This window comes from Ruditapes philippinarum, unplaced genomic scaffold, assembly GCF_026571515.1.
Source record: "Ruditapes philippinarum isolate M1 unplaced genomic scaffold, ASM2657151v2 ctg7951_1_1_1_1, whole genome shotgun sequence".
Taxonomy (NCBI): domain Eukaryota; kingdom Metazoa; phylum Mollusca; class Bivalvia; order Venerida; family Veneridae; genus Ruditapes; species Ruditapes philippinarum.
Window position 1 is genome coordinate 1,775 of NW_026851619.1, and position 22,183 is coordinate 23,957.

The 22,183-nt window shown below is 31.9% G+C and overlaps 1 protein-coding gene across 1 annotated transcript; it reads right to left on the minus strand.

Moving 5' to 3' along the window:
* Positions 1–5,702: 5,702 nt before the first annotated feature.
* Positions 5,703–14,544, minus strand: LOC132716866 (scavenger receptor class F member 1-like). Its single transcript, XM_060700233.1, has 5 exons — positions 14,323–14,544; positions 12,765–13,904; positions 12,417–12,558; positions 11,204–11,238; positions 5,703–10,649 (listed from the first exon to the last, which is right to left on the minus strand). The coding sequence occupies exons 1-5, from the start codon at positions 14,372–14,374 to the stop codon at positions 10,519–10,521; spliced, it is 1,500 nt and encodes a 499-aa protein (XP_060556216.1). The 5' UTR covers positions 14,375–14,544; the 3' UTR covers positions 5,703–10,518.
* Between the last annotated feature and the right edge of the window lie 7,639 nt (positions 14,545–22,183).

Consider the following 22,183-nt stretch of genomic DNA (forward strand, 5'->3'; position numbering starts at 1 on the left):
AAGATAATTCCTTAAAAGAAAGTTAGAACACGTTCTTTTTTCTACAAGTTTTTGGCTGTCAAGACATGCAAAACACTGATTACACCGGTTTGACACAAAACATGTGCCCCAAAGGTGTGATACATGTAGTGTTTTTTCTATTATTTCTGACTTTTTTGTTACTGATTCAGTGATCATGATCTGTAAATTTTAGTAAATGTTTACAATATCTTGGTCAGAGGAACTGATCTTAATACACTGATACACAGAAACACAGAAGAGCAAAAAAAAAAAAAAAAAAAAAAACACACACACACACACACACACACACACGCACACGCGCACACGCACACACACACACACACACACACACACACAAAATCAATTTTTCAAGGAGTCAAAATGGATTTCAAACGATATCGTTCATTTAATGAATAACTTTCATCAAATAAAGAATTTTCATCAATTTATCAGCTCAAAAAATATTTTTCTGACATTTTCCATTATTTCAAAAGAATGTGCACTTTCAAATTTCATTTACTTCATTGATTTTAGCTAATTACATCATTTTTCCGCCTTTTTATTCACATATTTTACAAGAACATGATAGTATTGCCAAGACAAAGGTATAAATCCTGGGCAATCTTAATTAGACATTTCAGTAAAAATCTTGCCTGATTAAATCTTGAAATGGCCATTTATTTAGCTTATCTAAATGTGACATGTAAGAAACTTGAATAGGTGTTGACGCGACCTTAAACAAAAACCCTTTGTTAAGAATACATTTAATGTTAGTATAGATTTCGTGAGCTTCTTTATTCGCTATCAACATCATCTACGATAGCGATCAATTGTCCCGCCTAATTTAAGGTTTGAGGAAGTTTTGGATCATAACATTTTCAGCACTCATTTTATGAACAAGGAACACGATATCAAAGTTATCTTGAAAGAGGTATAAGATGATATATATGTGAAACGTCAAGTGCATGTTATGAATATCATGAACGCGGTTGCTGAAATGCTCCCAAGTGTTTTTTTTTCTTAGAGAAGCTCCTGTTACATATTATGTTGAACAAATTTATAATTTTGATATATCATCTAATATTACTCATATTAAGAAATAAATGAATTCGTAACTCACTCTTTATATCCTATTGTTACACTCAAACTTTTTGTGTGTTATGAATGATATAAAATTTCTTTGGCTGAAAATGTAAGGCATATTTAAAAGATGAACTACTTGTGCAAGGTTCCTTTTTTGAAAATATAGAATATTAATCTATGAAAGCATAATATAATCTAATCTTAGGTATGGAATATAGTCTATTGAAAAACAATCACATTACAGAAACAGACTTCGAGTAAAAAAAAATCAAACAGTATATATACTGATACATTTAATTGTATAAAAAATGATTTTCAATTTTCAGAACATGTTTATAAGTACAACGATTTTAATTTGATTGAAACAAACGTTAATGTAGGGAGAAAAAAATAGTTTAGTAATAAATCATTAATTGATTAAGATCATTATGTATTTAACAGTTTAAAATAAGTTGATATCTGAAACATAATAAAGCGGAACAATCGAATTGAGATAGGCATCTCGTTATCTGCTTATCCAATAGACAAGCAAAAATTATAAGCCAACTATTGTAAGACAGACCTTTTGCATTGATATGTTATGATCAATAAGTATGAAAATGTTTTCGCGTTTTCACTTCAAATACTTCTGTTAGTTTTTACATCAACCACTTAGGCATTTCTTATAAAATTATTTTTTAAACATTTCAACAAAGCATTTGTGTAGTTGTTTCCGAATTTTTAAAGTTTCATTATCTACATACTGTTACATATTTTGTTAGGATTGATATGTGATATGATAAAAAGTTCTTCAGAACCTTTATTGCACTCTGTGCAGTATAACTGGTTCTATAAAACATTCTTTATTTTCTTAGTTTCTCGTAAGTATGATCATCTGATGTGTTGACAGGCTCTGTAACACCGATGTACATCTCATTTGTTTGTGTATTCGGTGTTCCAGAAATCTCTGATAAAGAACCTTCAAAAATAAGAAAGCTTTATATCAAAGATAACGCTTTTGAAACTGAGTGCAACAATGATGTATTATTATGTTACCGGTGCTATCTATCCATTTAAAGTATCATACTGATTTGAATAAATAATTCTTATGTATGGAAAATAAAGAGATGGCGATACCAAACAAAGCAATCATTGACGTTTGCAAAGCTGCCCTTGTTAAAGCATCGTTTAACCTTTCCCGAACGCCGACTTTAACAGAAATAAAAGAATTGGAATCTATGATCCACAAAGAAGTTATAATGTTTTACTTACAAGTAAACTTGTAAGAACTACCAAACCTATGTTTAATGGTATTATAGAATGTTCTACTGTAAAACATATTGTCAAATATGAGGGGTCAGATTTTCTTAGCATGGGGTATCTATTTTTAAATTATATACGAAAGGTTATAAAAGCTAATTTAAAAGAGTATTTTATTACATTCAGTGCTAGTGTGAAATATTGGTCAGTAAAAGAAATGTAAATAATTTATTGTTAACAGGATAATAAATATAAATTAAATAGCTATTAAGAAAAAATACCTTGCATGTTCGCTCTTTTCTTGCGTTTTGTTTGCCTAAAAAAGGCAGAAACATGTTGTTTGTTATGGTACTAATATATAATGGTCAATGTAAAATATATGATAATATTATTATGGAACAAAACAATACTAGATTCCATATAATAACCTCAATAATAAATTATTATAAAGCTTGAAGAAATTCAGCAAAATCTTGAAAATAAAAAAAGTTAATGAGCAAAAACATGATTGTGCTTTTGATGTCAAAATGCAATATTTCAATATTATGTAGTATACCAAAAACATGTTTAAAGTATAAAACAATGTAAATTTATTTGTAGAATGTTTATGGCCTTCATTTTATATTTCAATATAATTTACCTGAATCTATTTCTGATGAAAATGAATGTTCCAACACCTATTACAACAGCAACCAAACTAGTGACCACAGAGATGATAACTGTTATGTAACCTATTCCTTGTGCCGAATCCTCACTGGCTGTCAATTTATTACCAACATTGTCTGAGATATTAAGAAACACAAATTTATGAATATAAATATTTTATTTAGGTAAGTTTTAACCAAGATCATGAATATTTTCAAATATTATATTATACAAATAATACATGTAATAGATAGACAATATGCTCATTAAACGTAAAATGTGAAATATTTAAATAAAACTTATGCAATTGCAACAATAATAATGAAAGTTGATTGAGTTCATATATTGTGATTTTATAATATACTTACCAACTGCACCCGGGCAACTAAAGGAGCATGCTCCAGAAGAAATGCTGCAACATAGACATCCATGTCTGCACATATTCTGACAAAGTGTTCCCCATCGCCCAAGTCGACAAACACTGCATAGTCCATTGTCCATATAGCATTGAAGGCATGTATCTGACTTACATTTAAAGTCGCAACTAGAGCCCCAAAAGCCAGGATTACAACTTGTACACAATCCATCTGCTATTGAGCATGCATCACAATTTGATTAATTGCACCTGTTTGAGCAATCTGTACCCCAGTATCCAGCTTTACATGCACATTCGCCTGTCTGTTTGTTACAGTTCCAGGAGCACTTTTTCTTGCAAACATTTTCACAATAGCTTCCCCATTTTCCAATTAGACAACTTCTGCATTCCCCCGAATCTTTGTTGCATGCATTTGACGAACAACTCCCGACACATTTATTTTCACATGATATACCCCAGTAACCATTTTTACAAATCGAACAGGCACCATTGCTTGTATAACAACTCTGACAATTTTTACTGCATGTTTTATTGCAATGGATTCCCCAATATCCATTATTACACGAGTCGCAATATCCAGTAAATCTAGAGCATTTATTAGAGCAAGCATCACTACAAGTTTTATTACAAAATGTACCCCAGCGTCCAGATGTACAATAATCACAATGTCCAGAGTTTATATCGCATCTCCTGCACGGGAAATTGCAAGTATTATTGCAATAAGGACCCCAAAAGTTGCCTTTACAAGAAAAGCAATATCCATGCTTTCCACGACACAAATAACAAGTTGAAACGCAAGTCTCATTGCAAAATTCACCCCCATAATCCCGATTCACAATTTTGACACTTCCTATTATTTCTATCACAACTGGTACAGTGAACAATGCAATACATATTGCACAGGGTACCCCACATTCTGGATCTACAAGAATTACATTTTCCATCAAGTTTATCGCAGCCTCCTCTGTTGCAATAAACACTGCAGATGTTGTTACAATAATCATTCCAAAATCCTGTCCGACATCGGTTGCAGGCACCACTGAACCGGTCACATGAATTATCACAATTTGTCTCACATTGTTTCTCACAGTTATCTCCCGAAAAGCCAATTTCACAAGTTCCAACTGCGCATTCGCCTAAAATGAATTAATATAACACAATAGGTACAATTTGAGTAGACAGCTGTCATTATTTATATATTCTTATTTCAAACGTTTTTTTTTTAAATTATGCTCCCAAAAGTCGCTTTAAAATATGATTTTTAGGCTGCTGTAAAATAATATTTGACATATCAGAATGATGTCAAATTTTCATACAAGTTTTCACTAATTTACATACAGTCATTTATAGTGTATGTACTAAAACAAAATGACATCTTTTCCATTTTACTGTAAGTTTTCTGCAATGTAATATGATCGATAAACACCATTTTGCACAGTCATGATTAAAAATCAAAATTTAATTACTACTCACAGCGTAATGATATCACCAACAATTATAACATTATATAGTGGACGTGCGTCTTCATCGTCAATATGTGGATGACTTTTAACAAACCGTGTTACAACCATGCACTTTCGTCACTTTATTTTCCGCTTTGGACATTTACTTTAAATTGAAATTTGTTTTAACATCTATATCTAACTTCCTTGTTATTCAATCTAAAATAATAGCAGTAAGATAAATAAACAAACTAAAATAACAATATCGGTCATTGTTAGTATGTTAGTTGCTATGTAATTTATCATTGAAATCTGCCATCACAACCCTTATACCAGTTTTTTTATCTTACTGTGGCAGAAATCCCATATTAGAGAAGGTTCAGCTAATTTATTTTTCCACATCCTTTAAATAGTTCATTTTTTTACGAAAATGGTAAGCTGACAATTATGAAATAAATTAAATATCAGTACAGGCTACTTGAACCCATTTTTAACAAGTCGTGTCAAATACCAAATTGTTCTTGTACAGACGCATGTCAGAAATGCAGTTTTAGCATTTTGAATAGGCAAAAGCAGAATATAGTGTCTAAACAATCGGAAGATTACAACTTTAAATTTTTTTCCTACATTTTTCAAAGTTTTCGTTCAGTTCACAAATACAAAAAAAAGTTTTATTATGACCTTGTGTTCATTAGAAATGTGCCATGGAATGATAGTTTTATTGAATTTTTAAAAGGTTTTCACACAAAGCACAAAAAGGGTTTCAAAATACCGGTACCAGGAGACCATCTATCAGACAAACACTTTTCTATTAATTATTTGTTGTAATTAGATTATTTTATTTACAGCATTTCTTATATTTCTATATATATAGAACATTGGAATGAGGCCTTTCAATGACAAAAAAGGATCAATTATCAATTTTTACTTTCCATACTATTATACATATAATTGAACTAAAAACAATTTTAGTTTAGTTTAAACATATTTTATTGTATATATATATACATACATACATAAATCTTTACAATTATACATAAATACATTAATGTAAATATACAAAAGGGTTGGGCCAAAAGTTATATCAACATTATCGGGGGCCCTCCCCTAAAATACTGACTGCAATGTTATTTAAAAATAGATGTGAAAAAGACATATGTAAAGTATGATTAATTAAGTTGAAATCTAAGAAAATATAATTAGAAAAAAAAATATTTTTTTGTAATTAAATATATTTTCTGATATGTGAAAAAAAAAATTTAACAGTATATTGTAACATTCCTTCGGTGCGATTTTTCCTAGAAGTACTTAGGTTGGTTGCCCTACTTTAAATATACAACTGGTTGCATATATCAAAAAATATTTAAAGTTTATAAATTACAAAAAAGAATAATAAGTTGCCGAATTCATTTGTTTTGCATAATTTTATTCAATATATTTCAGAAATTAAGTTAAATCATCTACTGTTATATGTAACAAAATTAATTTTTTTCATTGTAAAAAATAAACAAACAAAAAAAACAATTCTCAAAATACTTTTTTTTTAAATTACCTTTCTCGGAATAATTTCTATATGAAGACATATGTTTAAAGCTTCTCCTTTTGCAAATGGACAAATTAACTGATTTCAAACAACCTTTAACGTAAGCAAAGATTAAGGACTGATTTTATTTTCAAATGAAATTGTTTTCCAGTGACAGTCACCTTTGTATGGAAAGGTTTCAAAAAAGCTGATATCGTCACACATTAAAACATGTCTTGCATACAAAGACTATATTGCTTTTATTTATTTATTTTTTGTCGTCATTAAATTGATTATTAAAACGTATTTAAAGTTGTAAATATTGTGTTACTGATTTATACAACCACCTTGTACTAGTATATCCAGTCACGCTGGAATGTGAAAATAACGCACGATTCGTGTAAAAAGCAACGCTGAATTGCGCAAAAAATGGCGGTCACCTTACAGGATTTACAAGGTGTATGTCATTTATTGCACAATTCTGGGTTTCTTTTTGCACGAATCATGCGTTATTTTCACATTCCGGCGCTATAGGATATGCACGGTGGATGTGTAGTTCAGTAATTATACTCTATTTACAATGTGAATAGTTAGAGTCATTAACCGACAAAACTTTAAGTACATGTACAAATGTTTAAAGAATTAATTTAATGAGAAATATAAATTTCATTCGGTTATAAAAATGTCTTTGTAAATCAGGTATTCTATAGAGATGCTTGTATGATATTCAAAACATCTTAAGGTAAATTATTTACATTTAATCTTACTGGTAAATCCAACTTTTACTTAATCACCTAAACCGTATTTCATATTTCAACTTCTGTTATATTTATTAAATCAATTGGTATGGTCTGTGTTTGTGATTTAAGATTTCCGCAGAGTCCGTATACATAGCTTATAGGGCATGCATGATTATATACAGTAGAAGTTTACGAAACTTGAACATAATGAAATAAACGTCTTGTTTGACAAAATGTAGATGTAGATGAACATATATTATATTAGGGATTGATTTAGAAGCAGCCCAGATGCATTATTAAATTAAAATAATGCAAAATGAAATGCATTTAATACTCCTTTTATACTGTTATATTTTAATAACTCAATAAGAAGTGACTAACACTCTTCGTGATTTTGTCACCAGAATAAAACAGTGTTTAACTGCTAAAAACATCGGTAATTTTTACTCTCGATAAGGTAGTGTACAAAGTCCTTTTAGGACAACAATTACAATGCAATTTATTTGTATTTTCCGTTTTCATTACGTTTTTTTTCATATAAATAAAATAACATCTCACACACACTAACACCATAGGTTTAATCCAGATTAGTTGATTATTGTTGGTTTAAGGTAATTGTTCTTAATTACTTTTCAATTTATATTTCATTATCTTGTTAATAATTTGCATTACATTTTTCTATTTGGTATTTCATTTAATTACTAAATGTAATAAGTCACACTTCAGCTTTATCACCGATAAATTTATTTCTTAATAATAGATGATACATCAAAACTTTTATCTGTTTATCATGATTTGTTATCAATGTTAGAAAAAACACATGAAGTATTTTAGCAACTGCAATTAATGATATCTATAAGATGCATGCACTTGACGTTTCACAAGCGTATCATTTAATGCCCAATTGACGATGACATGGGTAACTGGGTATAGTTTATGAATAGACATATGCTTGTTCGTAAAATGCGTGTTGAAAAATTCTATTACGACCGAAAACTTCCCCATACCATAAATTAGGCAGGAAGATTAATCGCTGTCGTATATGATGTAAATAGTGAATAAGGAAGATGATGGTTCAATACTCATGAAATCTATACCAACATTTAATAAATGTTTAATGACGTATGTACATTTATAATCTGTTATCATTTATGCATGGATAACAAAGTCTAATGTAAATAATGTGAAAGCATTTCATAAGGGAATCGTAAGAATTGTATCAACATAAATTCTTGCAATAATAAAATATTACACTTAAACTTATGATGTACTTTATTTGTACCTGAATTTATTATTTTCAATACCAAAACGTAAAATTCAAATGTAAATCTGTAGTTGTTGATACAGAAGAGTAAAAATAAAGAATATAAATAAATCTGTTAGGTCTGCTATTCTATTAACATCATATCATCTTCTTCGGTTGTGGTGATCAGTACATGATGCGTGTACCATATTTAAATACATAAAACTGCACGTTTGTAACGACGCTATTCATTGAATAATCGTGACGTTTATATTATACTTTATTTGGGGTTTGGAGTGATATATGTAGATATACAACATGCCAAGATTTTATATCACCCGAGACGTTAGACTCTGATGAGAATTTTTACTTTGTGGTTAAGATTCACCATGTCCATTACTCTATGTTGGTAAATAGACAGGTTTTCGGGCAGAGTAGTCACATCAGTATTGTCTAGTTACAAGGGACATCCGTCCGTCCGTCCGTCAGTCTGTCTTCTGAAATTGGATCCCGTGAAAATTCAAAAGTACTGAAAATACGTTTATGAAACTTGAAATATAAATTGATTGAAGTACGTATGTTGAAAATTCAAATTTAATATTTCTAGGCGAGGGTTTTTTGTAAAGTACATTTTATACACAGCCATATAACCTGTCAGGAAACTTTATAACGAATTTATAATAGAGCACCGTCATTTCTGAAGAAAAAAAGATATTTCTTCAAAAATTGACAGCAGCCGTGAATATAAAACTAAATAAACGACACGATTATCCAATGAAAAGCGACGTTACAAACATTCAGTATTATAAATTTTGATATATCATTAACTTAACACCACACCCGATGAGGATGAAATGATGTATAGTGAACAGTAGACCTAACGCATTTATTTTAATGTTTTATGTTTACTCTCCTGTATAGATAACCACATATCTACATTTACATTTAGCTATGATTAATTCCAGTACAAATAAAGTACTTCATAAGTTAAAGTATCATATCATATTTTCCAAATTTATGTTGATACATTTCTTACGACTTCCTTTTTAAACGGTAATTAATGCTTTCACATTACATACAGCAGACTTTTAAATGTAAATGCATAAGTAGTTACATAGTATATGTTAACAAAAACACTTTGTTAAAAATACATTAAATGTTAGTATAGATTTCGTTAGCTTCTTTATTATGTTGAACAAATTTATAGTTTTGATACACCATCTTATATTACTTATATTAAGAAAGAAATGAATTGGTGACACACTCTTTATCCTATTGTTACACTCAAATGTTTTATGTCATGAATGATATAAAATTTCTCTGCCTGAATATGTAAGGCATATTAAAAGCTACACTACTTGTAGAAGGTTCATTGTGTGAAAATATAAAATATTTATCCATGAAAGCATAATAGTATGTAATCTTAGGTATTGAATACAGGCTTTAAAAAATCAAATTTCAGAAAAAAACTTCGAGTAGAACAAAAATTCAAACAGTATATATACTGATACATTAAATTTTATAAAAAATGATACAATTTTCAGAACATGCTTATAAGTACAACGGTTTTAATTTGATTGAAACAAACATTAGGGGAAAAGATTGTTTTATTATTAAATAATTAATTGATTAAGATCAATATTATGATTTAAAATAAGTTTATAACTGAGACATTTACAACAGGACAATTAAATTAGGTTACGCATCTCGTTATCTGCTTATCGAATGAGGCGCAAACGCCGCAATCGTTGCGTAAGACTATTTGTGTCCCCGACAAGCGGAAAATATAAGCCAACTGTAACCGACCTTTCGTATTGATATGGTATAACCAGGCGGTATGGAAATGTAAAAACTTCAATTTTAATAATTACGTTATGGATATTTGATGTGAACATTTTACTTTAGCTTATCTGGTCGAAAGTTGCATGTCCCGACAAAATGGTCAAATTTTGCGCAATCTGTTATTTTCCGTCAACCACTAAGACATTTTAACAATATCTATCAAATAATCTTATAAAATTGCTTTTATAAATTTTAGCAAAGAACCTCTCTCGTGGTTTCTGAATTTTTAAAGTTTCATTATTTACATACAATCATCATGCATATATTGTTCATGAGATTGATATGTGACAAAATAAACAGTTCTTCTCAACTACAACTTTATGGGACACCCAGTGGAACTTTGTGCAGTAAAATTGTTTTTCCTAGATGAAAATACATCACATTCTTTATTTACTAATTTTCTCGTAAGTATGATCATCTGATGTGTCGACATGCTCTGCAACAGCGATGCACATCTCATTTCTTGTACTTTGAGATGTTTGTGTAGACGGTGTTTCAGACATTTCTGATGAAGAACCTGCAAAAGTAAGTAAGCAGTAAATCAAAATATAAAAGTTTTGAAACTAAACGCAACAATATTGTATACTTATAATACCGGTGCTATCTAGGCATTTAAACTATCATTCAATTTTGCCTGATTTGAATCAATATTTCTTATTTATGAAAAATAAAGTGATGGAGATATCAAGCAAAGCAATCATTGAAGTTTGCAAAGCTGCCCTTGTTAAGGCATCTTTTAACTTTTCAAGAACGCCCACTACAACAGAAATAAAAGAACATCTATGATCCACAAAGAAGCAATGGTTTACTTTCAAGTAAACTTGTAAGAACTACCAAACCTAAATATTTAATGGTATTATAGAATGCCCGACTGTAAAACCTATTGTCAAATATGAGAGGTCAGATTTTCTTTGCATGGGGTATCTATCCTTAAAAAGTATACTAAAGGACATAAAAGCTAAACAGAATTTTATAACCTTCAGTGCCAGTGTGTAATATAGGTCAGTAAAAATGATAAAAATTGTAAACAGGATAATAGAATATAAATGCAATAGCTATCAAGAAAAATACCTTGCATGTTCGCACTTTCCTTGTGTCTTGTTTGCCTGAAAAACAAAGACAGAAACATGCTGTATGTTATGGTCAATTTATAATATATGATTTGGGAAATAGATGTCAATTCTGAGTGCATTGTTGTAGAATAATGCACGGTTTGAGTTCAAATGCGTAGTAATATAATCACGAAGGCCGATAGGCCTGAGTGATTAATTACAAAGCATTTGAACGAAAAACGTGCATTATTGTATAATAATGCACGAAGAATTAATATCTATTTCCATTCTAACACGTCAAAAAAATATAATTATTATTATTATAAAGTTGGACTTTATGTTTGGTGGTTAATTTTTTTTTTCGACTCAAAGTTTCCAATAGAAACGTTCTTTAAAGGCTGTTCCAGCGGGTTGAAAAAAAACTGTCGTTAAATCTACCGTGTGTAGAAACATTTTGAGAATAACGAATTTTGAAAACGTTGATAAATCTTTGTTTGTTTATCTTATTTCACTCTATAATTTTTCAAGCGAAATACAATTTATTAAAAGTGAAATAAATGTAAAACTTAACTCGTTTGCGACATTAAAATAGCGTACTTGATTTGATTGTTTTGCACGTGCTGTTTGGCGCTACATTGTGACGTCACGTAAACAACACTTTAAACGTCTGTACAGCGTTAACGACTGAATTAAAGATAATAATAATAATAATATCTTTATTTAAAGAAGGTTACACATTAAGAACATACAATAACAATCATATATATCTTATTTCCAATGTGTCCTTCTGAAATTGATATTGGTGTTCGGATTCATTTTCTAGATAGTTTTCTCAATAAAATTCGACATAAAATTGTTTTTTATTTATCAGATTTTTCAACCAAAATGGCGCCCTGAATGTGAAAATACACAGGGAGATAATAAGAACGGCGAGTGCATTGTTGTAGAATAATGTTCGCTTCGGGCCTTCTTTGTTTATATAGAAAATTTCCGATAGTGTTAGAATTTCTTATTTTGAAGCAAAATAGTACTATATGCCATTATAAAAACATAAATTAATAATAAATTATTATTAAGCTTGCATTAAGACCTTCACAAACTAAGTTGATGAGCAGAAACCTGATCGTGCTTTCGATGTCAAAATACTATATTAAAGTATTTAGTAGTATCAAACCAAGTAATATATTTATAGAATATTACAGATTTTTATTTAACCTTTCAATATAATTCACCTGAATCTAGATCTGATGAAGATAAATGTTCCAACTCCTGTTACAAAAACTACCGAACTAGTAACCACAGAGATGATAACTGTTATGTAACCTATTCCTTGTGCCGGATCCTCCCTGACTGTCGATTTATTGTCAACATTGTCTGAGATATAATAAAACACAAATTTATGAATTTAGGGTAAGTTTTAACCAAGATCATGAATATTTTCATATAGATAATACATGTAATAAATAAACAATATGCACATGAATCGCAAAATGGGAACTATAAATAAAACTTATAAAAAAAGCAACAACAATAACGAAAATTAAATGAGTAAATATTTTGTGAGTTTAAGATATACTCACCAACTGCATCCGGACAACTAAATGAGCATGCTCCAGAAGAGATGCTGCAACATGGACATCCATGCCTGCACATGTTCTTGCAAAGTGATCCCCATCGTCCAAGTCGACAATCACTGCATAGTCCACTGTCGATATAGCATTGAAGGCATGTATCAGACTTACATTTAAAGTCGCAACTAGATCCCCAAAAGCCAGGCTTGCATTTTGTGCATGATCCATCTGCTTGTGAGCATACATCACAGTTTGAGTCATTGCACATGCTAGAGCAATCTGTACCCCAGTATCCAACTTTACATGCGCATTCTCCTGTGCGTATATCACAGCTCCAGGAGCATGATTTCTTGCACACATTTTCACAGTAGCTTCCCCACTTGCCCATCGGACAACTGGTACATTTCCCCGAATTTTTGTCGCACGCATTTGACGAACAACTCCCGATACATTTATTGTCACATAAATCACCCCAAAAACCATTGTTACAACTTGTACAGGTACCACTGGATATGTAGCAACCATAACATTTTTCACTGCATGTGTTATTGCAGAAGACTCCCCAATATCCATTATTACACTTGTCGCAATATCCAGTAAATCTATGGCATGTATTACGACAAGCATCATCACATGTGTTATTACAAAATGCACCCCAGCGTCCTGTTGTACAATAATTACAATGTCCAGTGTATGTATTGCATGTCGGACACGACAAATTGCAAGTATTATTGCATGAAGGACCCCAAAGATTGTTTTTACAATAATTGCAGTATCCGTTACTTTTTGCACAATAATAACAATTTACACCACAAGTCTTATTGCAAAATTCACCCCATAATCCTGATTGACAACTTTGACACGTCCCAGTATTTTTATCACAAGTCGAACAGTTAACAATGCAATTTTTATTGCACAGGGTACCCCAAAGTCCGCTTTTACAAGAGGTACATTTTCCATCAACTTTTTCGCAGTTACCGTTGCAATAAACACTGCAAGAATGGTTACAATAACTATCCCAGAATCTTGTCAGACAACGAGTGCAGACGCCATTTAATTTGTCACATGACCCTTCACAATTTGCCGCGCATTTTTTCTCGCAGTTATCTCCCCAAGAGCCAGTTTCACATGCTCTAACAGCGCAGTTGCCTAAAATGAATATCAACATCAAATTGTGTACATCATAAACAATAAAATGAGTAAAATGGGTACACGTGATACATATAACAACCACATGCGTATATCTATTTTTAATATATTTATGTAACTTAATACACGGTATGAGAATGTTTCATCCCTTTTAGTGAATATCTGTCTACTACTTATACATGTATGATTAAAATGTTTTTAAAAAATGTTATTTATGCTTCCACTACCCACATTCAGATGTGATTTGTGCCACTGCTTTGAAATTATATTTGACATATCAGTATGATATCAAATCGTCACTGCTACATTTCAGTACATAACGGTGAATTATGTTATAAAAAGATATTTTTATTTCTTTAAATTTAAAAATCATTTAGTAAATCATACTTTGAATATTAAAAAATTAATTACTACTCACAGCGTAATAATATCACCAAAAATAGGATTATATAGTGAACGTTAGTCTTCATCGTCGATATGTGGGTAACTTCCGATGTAGTTTCGACAACTTGTAATTGGTTTAAACATCTTTTCTAAACTACCTTGTTATTCAATCTGAAAAAGAGAGTAATAAGATACGTTGACAAACTAAAAATACAATATAGGTCGTTGTTTTTATGGTAGTTGCTGTGTAATTTAGTCTCAATCCCTATTCCACATAACTTTTCCGTGACCTTCCTGTTTGAAACATCCAATAGAAGTGGTCGTTAGGGCAGTGGTAACACACTACAACTAATGGGTACCTGGACCAATGTTTAACAAGCCATGTTGAATACAAACATGTTCTTAAACGTTTGTAGTAACAGACACGTGACAGACATGCAAACTTAGCATTTATTTTTAATGAAAAATATTTTTAATAGACAAGAGCAGAATAAATCCACACTTTCTAACTCGATCATCGACAACGAAGAGTACATACCAGATGAACCTATTCCAAGGATATATTCTGACAAAGTGTTTAACAATTATGGCATACAACTACTTGACTTATGTAAAGCTACTGGGCTACGCATTTGCAATGGGCGTTTAGACAAAAGTCCCTTCACATATTACGGACACAATGGTTGTTCAACAACTGATTATTTACTGTGTCGCCAGGCTAACTAAGAGCGAATTAGTACATTCGGCACAAGTGATTTAACCATGTTTTCAGATCATGCTATGTTACAGTTCAGCATCATCGCACTTATGTATAAGGAACCGGAAGTTGAAAACGAATATAGTCATTCTAGAATGAAATGGAGTTCTCAAAAACGGGATGCCTTCAGAAACAATATTATAATGTCACTTCCACATTTTAACGCATTATTTGAAAATAAGACCGCAAACGATAAAGCACATGTGAATGAAACTGTCACAGAATTTACACGTTTAATAAATAGTGCGTCGGCGCCGTTGTTTGAAACACGTTCATATCATAACAAGGTGAAACATAAATTTGCACAAAATCGGCATTTAAAATCATCGGAATGGTTGGATAATGAATGTGTGAATAAACGGAGGATATATTTAAAAGCACTAGAAGTTTTCAACTTAGATAAATGTAATTTAAATAGGAATCAGTTAATAACTTTTAAACGGGAATATAAGCGACTCGTAAATCGTAAGAAACTAGCTTATAAAAGCACGAAATCAAAGGAGATAGAAGGTTCGCGCAAGAAAAAGCCTCGATACTTTTGGAAGTACTTTTTTAAAAAACGAAGGCATGCGCGGAAATTTCTTGTCTACAAGTGATTTCTACCAGTATTTAAAAACTTGAGTAATGAAATTAATATCACAACTGAGGTTGAAAGCGAACGGTTTGCGTCGGAAGACATTAATTCGGATAATCCTATCTTCTCAGAACTAGATAATACTATATCAGAGACAAAAGTTTAAGCGGCTTTGAAAACTTTAAAACGTGGAAAGGCAGGCTCTTCTGATAACTTAATCAATGATTTGCTCATTGAATCTGGGGATATATTAATAGGGCATTTAACAGATCTTTTTAATCTTATATTCGATACCGGTTTTTTCCCGGATAAATGGTCGGAAGGTATAATCATTCCATTATTTAAAAAAGGAAACGAAAATGATGTGAACAATTATCGTGGAATAACATTGGTCAGTGTCCTAGCAAAGTTGTTTACATCTGTGTTTAATAAGCGTTTAACCGAATGGTGTGAAAAAAAAATTTATTTCCGACGCTCAGTTTTGATTCAAAAAAGGGTTTTCCACAGTCAATGCTATATTTTGTTAAAACGGATTAATAGAAACATTTCTTGGAAATGGCTTTCGTTTGTATGCTGCGTTCATTGATATGAGCAAATGTTTCGACAGCGTTTATAGGAACGCGTTATGGTACAACATGTTTAACCTTGGAATTTCTGGAAAAATGTTTCGTGTAGTGAGGTCGATGTATGAACACGTGAAAAGTCAAGTACGTCACTGTAATACGTTTTCTGAATTCATTGAAGTAGCGGTAGGCCTAAAGCAAGGAGAGATATGTTCGCCTCTGTTGTGGTCAATTTTCATCGAAGATTTAGAATTGTATTTAGGTTCAAATATTGATAGTAGTGTAAATATAGCAGACTTGACACTTATATTGCTTTTATACGATGGTGATATGATTTTACTGCCGGCAACAGTGCAGGGTTTGCAGTCACATTTAGACAATCTACGAATTTATTGTGATCGTTGGGGTTTAAAGGTTAATGAAGAGAAAACAAAAATAATGGTATTTAGACGTAGAGGTGCGTTGAGAGACGATGAGAAATGGGAGTATAACGGGAAAACGTTGGATATTGTAGATACATTTAATTATTTTGGAACTGTATTTGGTTCAAATTGTAATTTTAACTGTAATCAACAATTGTTAATTGGTAAAGCAATAAAAGCTATGAATTTGTTAAACTATCATATCCGTGAATTTGATTTTACTCTAAAAGTTCAATGTCAGCTGTTTGATTCATTTGTAACATCTATACTAAGTTATGCAGCAGAAGTGTGGGGTAATTCAAAAGCTAAAGAAATTGAACGAGCGCAGTTAAAGTTTTGTAAAAAACTTCTTAATGTTAAAATGTCAGTAAGTAATGTGTCTGTATATGGAGAGCTAGGGCGCTATCCGCTTTATATAAATCGTTTTGTTAAGATATTCAAGTTCTGGATTAAAGTTTTAAATTCCAATAATTGTATCATTAAAAACGTTTATAACGAGCTGTAAAATGATGCTATTCATGGTAAAAAGAACTGGGCATATAAGTTAAAAGTTTGATTAGAAAACTATGGATATGGATATCTTTGGGAAATACAGGACAGTATTATTGACAGTAAAAGTTTGATTCCGTGTTTTAAACAAAGAGTGATTGACTGTTTCCTTCAGGAATGGAGAAGTGATATTGATAGCAAACCTGTATTATTGGTATATAAACATGTTAAAGAGAATTTCGAATATGAACCTTATTTAGACTTTTCAACAAATCACAGAGACTTTTCATAACAAGAATGAGAACAATTGCGCACTGTTTACGTATAGAAACCGGGTGTTATGGAAATAATAGAATAGACAGGGAACATAGACTGTGTCAAATTTGTGAAAATGGCGAGATAGAGGACGAATATCACTTTATGCTTAAATGTGCGAGATACATAAGAAAAGATATATTAATGAATATTTTACACTTCGACCAAGTATGTCTCAGCTAATTGAACTGCTAAGATCTGCGAATCACAAGACAATAACAAATTTGGTGATGTTCATCAAATGTGCACTTAAAATTCGAGAAAATATGCTACGACAAAATGACTTATCATAAACTCTATATTTAAATTTATTGCTGACTGTTTAATGAGTTAATTAATTTGCTTGTCAAAACATACCTTCATTTACGTAAATAATATTTGTATTCATATTAATTTTATTATTTATTTGACATGACCTTTATATTCAATGTAATACATGTATAGATGATAAACTATGTTTAAATCTAAAATCTAATAAACGATATGTTCTGTTCTGTTCTATCACTAATTTGTACAGACCAATGACTGACAAAAAGAACTAACATTGTAGACACCTAATTAAAAATAAATGTTAAATCAGATAAATGGATGCATAGACTTTGATCTTTATTTAACAGTTTGTAATATTTGAATATTTACTTTTGATTTTAATTAAAGAGTTTGTAATATGTGTAAAGTCCTTATTATTCAATTATATTGTATTGTATGTAAAATTAAACTACAAGGTTTTTGTCACAAAAACATATGTCTCCCAAAACTATGTATGGTCACTCATGAGAAGTGTCATTAAAATCCCACCAGGAAGTAGCTTGACCTGTGAAGGCCAGCCGAGATTTTTCTATTTATAGCTCTGACGGCCTTTTTGTGCAGCGCAGCGGAACGTACCAGTATTCTGCACAACAAAGGATGGTACTGATCACTCCTGTAATGTTTCGATGAAATCCCAATAGTAGTTTTATCTGTCAAGGTCGGACAAGATTTTTCTATTTTAGCTCTGGCGGCCATTTTGTGCAGCAAAGCGGAACGTGTCGGTGATGTTTACAACTAGGGATTGTACTGATCACTCCTGTAAAGTTTGGTAAAATCAACCAGTAGTTTGACCTGTGAAGGCCGGACAAGATGTTTTTATTTTTAGCTCCGGCGGCCATTTTGTGCAGCAAAGCTAAACGTGCTGATGATGTGCAAAACTAGGGATGGTACTGATCACTTCTGTAAAGTTTGGTTGAAATCCTATCAGCAGTTTGACCTGTAAAGGCCGGACAAGATTTTGCTATTTTTAGCTCTGGCAGCCATTTTATGCAGTGAAACGGAACATGCCGGTGATGTACACAACCAGGGATGGTACTGATCACTCCTGTAAAGTTTGGTTGAAATCCAAACAGTAGTTTGACCTGCAAAGGCCAGACAAGATTATTCTTCTTTTTGTTTGATCTGGCGGCCATTTTGTGCAGCAAAGCGGAACATGCCAGTAATGTGCGCAGCTAAGGATGGTACTGATCACTCCTGTAAAGTGTGGTTGAAATCACACCAGTAATTTGACGTGTGAAGGTCGGGCAAGATTTTTCTATTTTTTGATCTGGCGGCCATTTCGTGCAGCGAAGCAGAACGTGCCGGTAATGTGCACAACAAAGGATGGTACTGATTACTACTGTAAAGTTTGGTTGAAATCCCACCAGTAGTTTGACCTGTGAAGGCCGAGCAAGATTTTTTCTATTTTTAGATCTGGTGGCCATTTTGTGCAGCGAAGCGTAACGTGCCGGTGATGTGCACAACTAGGGATGGTACTGATCACTCCTGTAAAGTTTGGTTGAAATCCAACTTGTAGTTTGACCTGTGAAGGCCGAACAAGATTTGTTTATTTTTGGCTCTAGCGGCCAATTTGTGTAGCGATGCGGAACGTGCCGGTGATGTGCACAACTAGGGGTAGTACTGATCACTCATGTAACTTTTGGTTGAAATCCAACCAGTAGTTTGACCTGTGAAGGGTGGACAAGCTTAATGCGGATGGACGGACAACCGGACGTCTGTTCTAACGGGACAGTTATTATGTGGCTACTCTATTGTTCTCTCTATTGTTCTTTTTAGCCACACAAAAGAAAATAGCCACATTAAGGCATTACGGAGAAAGAACAGTTACCTATTGTCCCTTTAGCCACATTATTACTGTCCCGTAAGAGCGGACAGACAGACGAACGGGCAGACAGACGGCGAAGCCAAAAACATTATGTCTCCCAAAAAACTTAGGGAGACAAAATAAAATATAAGATACCATTTATTATCATGCTCAATGAAACTATTCATAATAGATGTGAAATAGTATGATTTTGATTGGATGAAATTTCGAAAAAAAGTCTGATACAATTCAAGTTCTAATATGAAAACCGGGAGTCCGATGACTTACATACATATGCGTAATTAGGACTTAAAAGAGAGCAGTTACACTTCTAGATAAACCATAGGAACAGGTTAGTTATTGTTGTATGATATATATTCGTGTTGGAGAAAAGTGATATTTTGGATATAAACATGTAAGAAGTGTTTGCTTCTCCGTTTAATTAATGATTTCATAAGATAAACACAGCACAAGGTCTAGTATCGTCGAGTTCCAACCAATAAAGGAAAACAATAATAAAGTGAAAACAAACTTTCAGTAAAAAACACATATATTTTCACTTTCTGGTTTTTCCTTCTTCCTTTATTACAAATGTTTTACATGTACTTATTACTAAACAGAATTTTATCAATTTTATTAGTAAGCTCAACAACTTGAACATATACAAATACAACATATTATACATAAATGACACATGACATGAACACAAATAGAAATTAATGTGAGAACGTTTAATGAGACAATGAACAATGAAACAATATATACGTGTATTTTGTTTTTTATTTTGAGAAATTGTGTAATGTCTATCAATATAATCCACAAATACAAAACTGCAGTTTAAATGTAAGAAATGATTGTGACAAATGAAGGGAAATAACTTATTTAACTTTACATAACAACAATTTTAGCATTAACTTCCCTTTGTATTTGGTTTTAGCATTAACTTCTGACTTTGTATTTGATTTCATTCATTATGTAAGCCTTGTTTTGACTTATTTCTTTATGTATCTAAATTGAACATAAAAGAGAGCAACGGAGAAGCCATATATAAATTATCTCGTAAAACGAACGTCCGTCAGGCCCGTGATATTTAAAAACAAGAGGGCCATGATGGCCCTGAGGTCGCTCACCTGTATAAAGGCACCCGGAGCAGGGCCAGTTTAAACCCCAGGGCTTTTATTTCAACAAACTTGGAAGACACCCATAAGAAGATGTTTCATAATGTTAAGTTTTTACTACACACATATAATGAAAAACAATGATCAACTCCCCGCCCCCCCCCCCCGTCAGGGCCAATTTTAATCCAGGGGCTTTTATTTGAACAAACTTGGTAGACACCAATAAGAAGATGCTTCATGCTAAACATCTAAGCTCTAGCTCACTGGGTTTTTTTAAAGAAGATTTTTTAAGTTTTTACTATACACATATAGTTAAAAACAATGACACCCCTGGGGCGGGGCCAGTTTTAACCCCAGGGCTTTTATTTGAACAAACTTGGTAGACACTCATTAGAAGATGTTTCATGCTAAATATCTTAGCTCTAGCTCTTTGGGTTCTTTAAAAGAAGATTTTTTAAGTTTTTACTATATGCATATATGGAAAATCAAAGACCCCCTAGGGCGGGGCCAATTTTGACCCCAGGGCTTTTATTTGAACAAACTTGGTAGACACTAACTAGAAGATGTTTCATGCTTAATATCTAAACTTTAGCTATTTGGGTTTTTTTCAAAGAAGATTTTTAAGTTCTTGCTATACACATATAAGGAAAATCAATGACCCCCGGGGCGGGGCCAATTTTGACCCCAGAGCTTTTATTTGAACAAACTTTGTAGAAACTCACTAGAAGATGTTTCATGCTTAATATCTAAACTCCAGCTATTTGGGTTTTTTTTAAAGAAGATTTTTTAAGTTTTTGCTATACACATATAAGGAAAATCAATGACCCCCTGGGGCGGGGCCAATTTTGACCCAAGGGCTATTATTTGAACAAACTTGGTAGACACCCATTAGAACATGTTTCATGCTAAATATCTTAGCTCTAGCTTTTTGGGTTCTTTAAAAGAAGATTTTTTAAGTTTTTACTATATGCATATAAGGAAAGTCAATGACCCCCGGGGCAGGGCCAATTTTGACCCCAGGGCTTTTATTTGAACAAACTTTGTAGACAATCACTAGAAGATGTTTCATGCTTATTATCTAAACTCCAGCTATTTGGGTTTTTTCAAAGAAAAGTACATGTATTTATAAGTTATATTACCAGCCTTCCATTATAAATATTGTAAAAGTTAATGTTGTTTCTTCAATGAAAAGGTGTCCCCTATCAGACAGTGGAATCAGAATTTAATTACCTTGATTGGTATTATTATTATCGTAGAATGAAGTTCATTAAAAACTCTGAAAAATCACTGAGTTATTGCGTTTTCCCGAAAAGTACATGTATTTATAAGTTATATTACCAGGCCCCCAATATATATATTGTATAATTTAGTGTTGTTTCTTCAATGCAAAGGTGTCCCCTATCAGACAGTGAAATCAGAATTTAATTAACTTGATTGATAATATTTTTATCGTAGAATGATGTTCATTAAAAACTCTGGGATAATCATTGATTTATTGCAAATTCCCGAAAAGTACATGTGTTAATATGTTATATTACCAGGCC

Coding starts and splice junctions, on each gene's coding strand:
- LOC132716866 (XM_060700233.1), bottom strand. CDS start 14,374: ATGAAGACTAACGTTCACTATATAATCCTATTTTTGGTGATATTATTA. Junction 13,905..14,322: donor TTTGGTGATATTATTACGCT/GTGAGTAGTAAT, acceptor TATTCATTTTAG/GCAACTGCGCTGTTAGAGCA. Junction 10,650..11,203: donor GGAAAGTGCGAACATGCAAG/GTATTTTTCTTG, acceptor TTACTTTTGCAG/GTTCTTCATCAGAAATGTCT.